Here is a 10974-nt window from a genome sequence, read left to right on the forward strand (position 1 = left end):
GATGTCAATGATGGGACTGAATGAGGACATTGTGACATTGATAAGGAGATCGAGATGTTGTGGTATGGACATGTGTTGAGATGCGGTGGTATGGACATGTGTTGAGAAGGGATGAAAGGGTCGGGATTAGGCAAGCGTTGGAGTTCGAGATTGAAGGAGTGGTAGGAAGGGGTTGTCCGTGATTGGAATGGAGAAAGCAGGTGGAGAAGGACAGGGTGAAAGCGGGGTTGCGTGATACTGAGGTGAGTGACAGATGTGGATGGCGTCGAGGGGTATTTTGGTTTCATCATAGGTAGCCAAACGACAACCCCGATCTCGGGGAAAATGTCGTCTAAACGTGTGTTGTTGTTGTTGTTGTTAGCATGAAAAAATGTCTAAAGTTACAAGAATAATAAATTCTCAGATCCAAAATTTTTATAAAGAAAAAAGTTTCAACACAGTTTATCAATATTTTTTTTTAAACTAGCATTTGAAATTGAAATTTTCATTTTATTTAAAAACAAATGATAAATAATAAAATGAGAAACCATATCATCATGTTATGTAAAGTTACAGACATTAAGAACTTTATTATTTATTTTACAAAACAATAAAATTTATAATAAATAAATTAAAAGTACTACAAAATACTAAAAAATTAAGTGAAAAAATTACTTTAGAATGAGATCTATGAGGGTTGTCAGTGGTAATGGATTCAAGGAGGGGCTGAAGGGGGGTGCGGGTGCCCGATGCATGGGTCCCCACCGCACTCATTTTTTTCTAACTTTCTTTTGTTCTTTCTATCTTCTAATCATTAATTATTCTTCTACTAATAATCCACATAAAATAGTACTTTTAATTAAAAAAAAGTGTTGGAATTAGATTTTAGAAGTATAACAAATTTATGAAAAATTGAAAATATTTGAAGTTGGTGTGTGTGATGCCCTTTGTCTGCGGTTTAAAAAAAATAGATACTTTCAGTCATGAAAGAGAACAAAATCATATTTAATTTGTAGGTATTTTTGGGAAAGCATCATATCACACATTTGCGATCAAATTATTTTATAGTCAAACAATTAATTATATTTTAAAGCAATAATAAATTTATTACTTCTTTCTAATTAATTTCATTTGTTTATAATTTATTTTTAATAATTTTAAACAATTTATTGTCACTCAAATTGAAAATTGCAAAACAAAACTAGCAAGTACTAACCCAATAAATCGGAGAAGAATAATCGAAAAAAATATCAAACAGGCACGATAAATCCGATTTTAGCTTCTTAAATTAATTCTTTAAAATGCGATTAATTTGAAGATTCTAAAATCAAGAAACCAAAATTTTAATTTTATTTAGATAAAAAACTGAAAACAAGAGCGGAAGCAAGCAACGAGAACTTGCACATATAAATATTATTCATTACGTTACGTCTAATTTTTTTTCCATAGATGTTTTAATGGTTTTCTCATATAAAACTCACATATTTCACTATTTAACTCATATATTTTGCTATCTTACTTCTATATTTTATTACTTAAAACATAAAGAAGGTTTACATCTCTATACAACATAAATTATTAAGATATAAAAGAATTTATATGTACACTGTCTTAGTCATCATTAATGTTGATGATGATGTGTGCATACCTTTCCAGCATCGGATGTATGTGTATGTAAGTTGTATGTGTGAATGTATATGATCTCAATATCATATTTCTATATTGCTCATCGCATCCAAACTCTACTAGGAACAAAGTAGTAGTACGAAGATTCGATGATCTGTAACAAAACAGTAAACTACCAACTATACTACAACCACAAAAACACGTTTATCAGGAATTTTTTTATTCTTTTACTAATTGCCATGAAAGAAAGCGGCAAAAATTACAAACCAAATACAAACCTAAATATAGACTAAACTATAAAAAAAACACGGTTAACGAATTTGCTGTTGTTATTCTTATTACTGTTAAGCATCGTCTATTTTACTCATTAATTTGTCTAAGTCTGCATCCGTTGTTTTTGCCAAAGCCAATTCCATCTCCCTTTGAAATTAATATTTATTATTATGTTATAATCTTTTTATATTGCATTTTTTTATTATTTTCATTTATTATTTCATCTGTCTCAATATCAACCCAACGGTTCATTCAGTGCATGAGTAAATAATAGTTGCCTACCATCGTTATTCTGGATTTTAGGCGGATAGCTTCTGGGTTTCTGGATTTTAATTTATCTCCTTCTACACGTCCTATCTTTACAACATCCACAAAGTTTATTAACGTACTTACTTTTTGTTTAATGCCAAAGTCAATATATGTAGAAATGTCTGAGTTAGTTAGACCTTCATTTTCTTAATAAAGTTTCAACTACTCGATCAGAATTCTTTTTAATATCCTAACAAATTTTTAAAGTACTCTCATGCTTAGAAATATTTTAAGTTGCTTAAAAATGTAGAATAAGAAAAAATTCTTCTCTATTCACCGGATTTTTTCATGGATACTATATTATATATAATAATAATAATAATATAAACATTTATGAATCGCCCATTTGCACAGCTGCTTCAGAGGCGCCCGGAACCCGTGTTAAAAAGATGAGTCTTTAATCCCTTTTTGAAAAGACTCAACGAGGAACATTGTCTTAACTCAGGAGGTAACGCATTCCAGACATACGGAGCAGCGTGACGAAAACCGCGGCCAGCCAGGCGGATATATTCATGGATTTCTCTAAAAGTTCAAGCCCTCTCGCCCATAAAAAAAATTCCGACTACGCTTCTAAACCAATACGACCGACACTTATTACAACTGAAATATTATCATAAATAACATGAAATAAATTAATTTTAACAATAATACTACGACAAAACCTTATAATTATGATAAAAGTAATTGATTTATACGATGAAATACATAGAAAAGCTTTCAAATTTAACGTACTCTTCGCTGTCCAATGGCTCCAACTTGTAGCCGGTTCTTCATTTAATAAAACACATTCAAATAAAACTACAATTCATTACTACATCACAAAATCATTTAAAACAATCTCATAATTTCTAATTTATATAATAATATTATAATTGAATCATTAATTATTATTTTATTGTTATAAAATGTCTTAGATTTGAAATCAAGGGCAGTAATTTGTAATAAACTTTTTATACTTACGCAGCCACAAACTTCCTTAACAACCTGTTGACGACCTTATACGAATGCGGTACCTCATAGCTTTAGGAAAAGTCATTATTATTAATTATACAATAACAATAATTATTTCAATAATTATATTTAAATTTATTATTAATATTTATTATTCCATCTAACATTTCTTGTGTTATTATCCTTACTAATTACGACAGTAAGAGTCATAATTATTAATTATATAATAACAATTATTATTATAATTATACTTATAATAAAAAATTATTATTATAATTATACTTATAATAAAAATTATTATTACAATTATGCTTATAATAATAATAATTATTATTTTTCATTAATCTCTTCTAACACTTCCTGAGTTATGATCCAGTAAATGCCATGCGTTAACGACAAAACGCTGAGCACAGCGAAAGCAATGTAAACCCCTATCTTCTTTGGATTCCAGTCTCTGTCTGTCGTTAGTTTGTAATAGTCTATTTAGTAATCAGTTTTTCAGTATAATTAGCAATCAGTTTAAACAGTGTTTCAGGTAGCGTAATGGTTAAGGTGTTTGGCTCTGCTGTTAAAGTCGCTGGGGTTTAAATGCAAAGAAATCCGGGAATATTACGTGCATAAAATAACTCACCAGAAGGTTTATACTAGTAAGTGTATTCGATGATAATTTTTTAAATAAACAATCTCGTGATATTGATATTAAATTGATATTAATGTTAAGATATATAAAAAGAAGATACAAACACACACCACACACACGCACGCACACACACATAGCCACTAATACACAATAGTATAATTAAAAAACACAAATAGTATAATTAACATACGAAATATTGGCGATATTTCAAGCGCTGGTCAAAAAAAAAATCGTCATTATTATAATGAATCGTATTTAACGAAGGTTAATTAAATGAAAGTAAGAGGTAAAATTTACTCATTCGTTCATTTATTTATTCATTTATTCGTTCATTAATTTATTCGTTCATTCATTCATTATTCTATTCATTCGTTAATTCATTCATTCGTTCGTTCATTCATTCATTCATTCGTTCATTCATTCATAATTCATTCATTCATTCATTTATTTATTCATTCATTCATTCATAATGGACAGCAAACCTGTCCTGTTATATCCTTTTGCTCTTTCTAAATGTAGAAATTGAATTTTTTTAAAAAATTTACTAATCAACAGAAAACTAAAAAACAAACAAATGAATGAATGAATGAACTAATGAATGAAAAATCTCTGGTAGATATCCTACGGTGATTAGGCAAATAATATTCAAAACTATCGAAATAAGAATAAATGGTTGCATGTGTTAGTGAAAGAATGTAAGAATGAATGAATGAATAAATGAATGGATGAATGAATGAACGAACGAACGAACCAGAACATTCTCTAGTAGATATCCTGTAGAGGCCAGGCAAACAGTTACACCAAAAAGAGCCGAACGTATTGACGCACGTTGTCGTGTTTTGGTGGCATGACTCGGGGTAGGTTACGCACTCGTTGATATCTACATGTAGTTCAATCAACCAATCAATCGATCGATCAATCAATCAATCAATTAACCAGTCAGCAAACTAGCCAATCAAACAACCAGTCAACCAACCATTCAACCAACCAATCAACCATCCAATCAACCAACCGGTCAACCAACAAATCAACCAACCAATCAACCAACCAACCAGCCAATGAACCTTCGCAACTGAAGAACTCCTCCTCGTCATATCTATCGAAACCGCGCAGACACTCGCATTCATACCCGCGACCGACGTCGATGCATTTCGTCGTCACAAGGTCGCAGTCCATGTAGCCCTGATTGCATAATGAGTAATTCCCTGGTTAAGCGTGTGAGTGAATGGATGGATGAAGGAATGAATGAATGAATGAATGAATGGATGGATGAATGGATGAATGAATGAACGAATGAATGAAACATCCTAACCGGTCCCAAGACAGTGCTTATCATCGTACTTTTCGTAATGGGTTCGACACTCGCATTGAAAATCACCTAGAATATGAATGAAGATTGCTGAAAGTCCAGTGTTCAATGTTCATTTAAATGTAGTACATTATTTGGGGTTGAAAATAATATTATAGTCAATTGCTACTGCTGGAGCGTTACATTATTAAGAAGTTTAATTACAACATACGTATCATAGTAAATAATTATAGATTTTTAATAGATAGTTCTGTCATTCATTCAATAATTCATTCATTCATTCGTTCATTAAATCATTCGTCCATTCATTCATTCGTTCGTTCATTCTCATTCATTCATCCATTCATTCATTCACCTTCATTGTTGACGCATCTTGTGGTCAGTGGATCGCAGTCGTCAGCATATTCCTGGCATTCATCTACGTCTGCCCCAATAATGACAATAATAATAAGAATAATAATAATAATAACTGTAATAATAATAATAATTGACCTCGACACGTATTGTTATCAGTGTCCATCATGAAGCCAGCGGAGCACCAGCACTCAAAGCTTCCCGCCAAATTCACGCAAACCGAATTGTCTGGACACTCTGCCTCTCCGTCTGAACATTCGTCTATGTCTGGAAGAGAGGTCATGGCCACGAATAATAATAATAATAATAATAAATAATAATAATAATATAAATAATAATAATAATGAGGATGAAGAAATTTAAAATTTAGATAGATGTTCTGCCCGTGGAAGATTTCAAATTTAGATAGATGTTCCGCCGATGAAAGAATTCAAATTTAGACAGAAAAAATTCAAAATTAGTTAGACTTTGAACGATGAACGATGAACGCCCATGAACGATGTCAAAATTAGATAGATGTTAGACCTATGCAATTTTCGTCCTCCTCATCTTTCATGTAGCCCTTTTTGCAATCACAACCGAAGCTACCGACCGAGTTGTTGCACTGCTCGTAGTCAAAACACGTATGCAGGTTCAGCTGGCACTCGTCAACGTCTATAATTACAGTAATAATTAAAATAATTATTAATTATACTATTTATTATATTAATATCCTAATTAAACATATAAATTATATTGATTATACTATAGCAAATATTGATGATAATGTAATTATTGATTTATGATATAATTTATAATTAATTATAAAATAATTATTAATTATACAATTAATTATATTAATATCCTAATAAAACATATTAATTATTTCAATTATACTATATTATATTATACTATTAATTAAATTATTATCCTAACTTGCTGATATCTGCCATAAAAATAGATACAAAACTACGAATAGAGATGGTATACATGTATACAAGCAAGGTTATATGCGTGATAAGTAAGAAAAGAGAGTTGTGTGTGGGGGGGAATGGGTAAAACCCCCACAAAAAATGGATAAAAAAATTAACCCCCACAAAAAATGGGTAAAACCCACAAAAAAATTAGTTAAAACTGACCAATACAACTCTTGTTGACCATGTGGTAGCCTTTACCACAATAACACCAAACGATAGACTGGAAATCGTAACATGTGCCAACATCGCCCGTGCAGTTCGATTCCTCTTGCTCACATCTGTCCATAACTGGAAATTATGACCATAATTACGGTTATAATTACTGTAATAATTATAATTATAACCATAGATGTTATTGTTGTTATAATAATATTATTATAGCGTGACATGTGTGTGCGTGTGCGTGCGTGTGTGTGCATATATATGTGTGTGTGTGCGTACGTGTGTGTGTGTGTGTTTGTGAGTTTGTGTGTAATTGTTAACAAAACCAAACGTGGAAAGACTCAAGAATGTGCTTCATACGCGTGCAGTAAGGGTAGCTGTAGTTACTGCGCTGTATCAATGTTAGGACGCTGTCTCCATGGCACTTGCACGTGTCGCCGTCACAGTAGCCGTTGCCCATGTAGCATCTGGCGCGCTCCCAATCGTCGCTGCAGTTGAAGTTGCCAGTTATGATTGGTTCTGGCGTCGTGAAGTTTTGTGCTTCTTCAGTGGCGTTGCCACTGTTCGCTAAACCTTCTTCCTCTTCATAATCGGCGTATGTTAGGTTTGCGTATGTTAGGTTTGCGTATGTTAGGTTTGCGTATGTTAGGTTTGCGTATGTTAGGTTTGCGTATGTTAGGTTTGCGTATGTTAGGTTTGCGTATATTAGGTTTGCGTATTTTGGGTTCGTTGCGTTCGTGTCTGTTGTGTTTGTTGCGTTCGTGTTTGTTGGGTTTGTTGCGTTCGTGTTTGTTGGGTTCGTGTTTGTTGCATTTGTGTTTGTTGCGTTTTTGACACTGCCTCTCAGTACTTGACAGCTCATCAACGCCAGCATCGTCGTCATTGTTGCAGGTACTAGATTAAAATTATTCAGTCCTGGTAGAAAAAAAAGTTTGTGATTTAAGATTAAACTTTTTTTTATGGTCATTCAATCATTTGGAGTACATTCTTCGTTCTGACGGTTTGGGCATTTTGTAAAAATAATTTCATACAAAACATGTCGATAAGTTAAAGATTAACGACATTTTAAATTGATACAGTAATGTTAGTTGAGACTATTATACTAAATAACTCAAGCTTTGTATAAAATAGTTTTAAAATAAATTCGAAGAATTCAAAACCTGTAACTCCGTTAGGACATAAGTTAGAAATGATGAAAGACAGATGAAGAACATTTTCTGAAACTCGCATTATTCCAAAAAATTATAAGGTAAACCAGGAATCATCTCGTCATTCTTGTGAAATGACACTCCTTAGTGAGTAAGAGAATAATTTTTTTTAACGAATTTATTTCATTTCTATTCAATGAAATTTTTCTTTGATTCTTACATAGTTTTTTTAACATCTACGATTGTCAGTCTATCATATAATTTTAATTAAATTTATTTCTTATTTGCATTATCTAGCCAAAACTGTTTATAAGCAAAATTTTGAATTGATAACGAACTTCTGTTACTCATTAAAGCCTCTGCGTAAGGTAGTGACATACACAAAATTGAATTTTATTTCCAATTCAATAATTAATTAATTAATTAATATTACACATACATATATACAATCTCTTGATAAATGTATTCCATATAGATAAACAAGGCCACAATACAAGTTATTGGTATATCTCCATGCATATAATTAGAATATATATATAACGGCCTTCGCTCATTTTTGACGGTCGAACAAGGAGCTTACTTCCGGAGTGAAATTGGAGGGTGATTTTTTATCGCCCAAGTCAAAAGTTACGATCGTATATTTACTAATTTCGGAATATTGCTTATATTTAAAATTTCAAAATGTTTTAAAAGGTACTAGATGCTGTTTTAGGATAGATATTGCTGTATGACGGTTAAGTATCTTTTTGCATTTTAAATAAAAAAAATTTTTGTGAACCACCAACAACACTTAACTCAAACTGTAACAACACTAAACACTAAACGACGACTAATTAGTAATTAAATTACTAAACTTTAATAATTAAGCTAAAACTAAACTCTACTGGTTCTAATTACTAATTGAAATAAATAACAGATAACACTAACGAACATTAACAGATTAGACTACTAGAAACTACCAACCACTCTACACTTCTACAGACTAACAGCACTTGTTCCTAAGATCCTAAATTCTATTGCTTGATTGGTTTTAAAATTTTTATTTACAATGCTTAGGTCTGGGAATAAAAAATATACTAAATTAAATAAATATATTAAACAACTTATCAATCAATTTTATAAAATAAACAATTTTGTAATTTGTTTAATTCAAGCTTCAAACTCCCCAAGCTAACTTGCAATTTAATTAAAATTTATTAATTATGAGTGATTCAAACTAAATTTTTTTTCATTTAATGTTTTACAAAATATTCCTAATTCTTAAATTGTAGTACATGTTGTTATTAAATTTATTAAAGATAATGTGTGATTCCAGTGATTCATCAATCCATGACTTGTTAGATCATGATCATTCAGTTTCAAAGAATCCCCATCACCATAACCAATGAGGTTTGTAAAAATTGTACTTTTAATTTATTATATTTTATGCACTTAGAATGTTGTGTTATTAATTATTATCATTAATTTATTAAATGCTGTGCATACCTATGGCAAGTAAATAAAATAATTAAGCATAGAAATAGCCACAATCAAATTAATTTATATAGGCATGAGTATAATTTGGATAATAATAATTAAAAATATCGGTATCATTGAAAATGGATAAAGTCATAAATAAAAAAATAAATCGTAAATTGCTAAAAATAATAGTTCCAGTGAGATTTTGCCTTACACCTACATCTTTTTTTCATTCTTATATTATAATAAATGTTTGTTATCAAATATATCAAGGATTGATTTCTCAATACATGACTAGATTGAATGTCATGATCCTACAGTTCCAGAGGTTCCCCATCACCATTAGTCAATAAGGTTTGTAGAAATCACCCCAGGCATACCATCAATGTTTTGTAGCTACCTTTTAATGTAGTGATAATAAAATGACATTGAGAATAGTTATTTAAAACAATCTTATTAAAATTATTGAACAGGTATGACAAGATTACTTTCTTAATGTCCTAGTGTGAGGAAGATGTAAGCCATTTGTCCAAAGATAATCATATGCCTTATGCCCATACAAATGCAGTGTCAACGCAAATGATTTTTGATCAGAGTCATATGTTCTAATTTTTTTAAACTTTTCCAGAAATTTTTCTGTTAATTTATTTGTTACATTGAATACTTGATGTGTATTTCATATAAAAACTTGATTATGCCAATTTAGTTAACTTGTAAAGCATTAATATAAAATTGACTCTACTTGTAATGGTGATTGGTATGATGATGATGATCCCAGTCCTAAGCAGGGTTTATTATTCACAATGTCATTATGCCCTTTCTAAGTTTTAATAAAATACATGGAATATTGTTGAATGCATTTTATATTTTTTGTATAGATAAGAATGTTGCAATGTACAATGATGATGTGAATTGCTTCCTTGTGTAACTGATGACATATAAATATAACTAACTTGAAAACATGGGAATGCTTTCTTCAGCTTTATCTTCCTTTCTCCATCATAACCCTTATAATCTTTATTACAAAAATGGTCACTGCATATTTTTGCATTTTTTGATGGAAGCCATTTGAAATCATTTATTTCCTGTCTGATGCACTTAATCCAGTCGTTTTGCATTTTTACATTTTGAGAAAATCTGAAATTTTATAAACTGTTACAGAAACTTGTGCATTTCTTAAGTATTGCTTTTAATAATAAAATGGTAATCCATGATAGCATTATAAATTATAATAGTCTATAAAATAAAATATATGTAATTGTAAAACAAAATAGTTCTATTCAATGAGTATAGGGATATTGTTACATTTATTTTAGTGTGAAGTTTATTTGAAAATAAACCTGTGAAAAGATGCATCAGAAATTTTCTCATTTCTATTTATTATTAATGTAATTTTTAAATGCAACAGGTAGGCATGTTTGTGTATAGCTACGAAAATGAAAATTTACTTAAAAACTAAATTATTGTATCTGACACGAAAATTAGTACAGTAACAAAAACAAAAGAATAAATGACAATATAAAAATTTAAACATTGATTGAAAGAGTTTATTCTAATTATATGGTATGGGCAATTCGTTGCGAAATCGTTGGAGGAAATGGTGTCAACAGTAGTTATTTTACTGCATGGTAGTTAATCAGCCGGTATGAAGGTTATATTCAATTTCTATCAAATAAATTTGACAAAATATCATACACAGGCAGAACTAAATAAAGAAATAGATAGATATATACACGTAGTTATAATACATTTATAATGTTGTATTTACACATTCAAATTGTACAATTGTGTTATGGTGAGTCTCAAATT

General features: G+C 30.4%; 2 protein-coding genes across 2 annotated transcripts; both read right to left on the reverse strand.

The window, feature by feature from the left end:
• Positions 1 to 3468: 3468 nt before the first annotated feature.
• Positions 3469 to 6683, reverse strand: HELRODRAFT_176269 (hypothetical protein; the record flags this gene model as incomplete). The annotated part of the gene is made up of 9 exons (XM_009023731.1): positions 3469 to 3596; positions 4261 to 4287; positions 4530 to 4658; positions 4885 to 4983; positions 5091 to 5156; positions 5443 to 5511; positions 5580 to 5708; positions 5967 to 6095; positions 6560 to 6683. 9 exons carry the CDS (start codon positions 6681 to 6683, stop codon positions 3469 to 3471), a joined length of 900 nt encoding a protein of 299 aa, XP_009021979.1.
• Positions 6684 to 6875: 192 nt separating this feature from the next.
• On the reverse strand, positions 6876 to 7442 carry HELRODRAFT_176270 (hypothetical protein; the record flags this gene model as incomplete). The annotated part of the gene is made up of 1 exon (XM_009023732.1): positions 6876 to 7442. The coding sequence occupies one exon, from the start codon at positions 7440 to 7442 to the stop codon at positions 6876 to 6878; it is 567 nt and encodes a 188-aa protein (XP_009021980.1).
• Positions 7443 to 10974: the final 3532 nt, after the last annotated feature.

The sequence above is a fragment of the Helobdella robusta genome, assembly GCF_000326865.2.
Source record: "Helobdella robusta unplaced genomic scaffold HELROscaffold_37, whole genome shotgun sequence".
Classification (NCBI taxonomy): Eukaryota; Metazoa; Annelida; class Clitellata; order Rhynchobdellida; family Glossiphoniidae; genus Helobdella; species Helobdella robusta.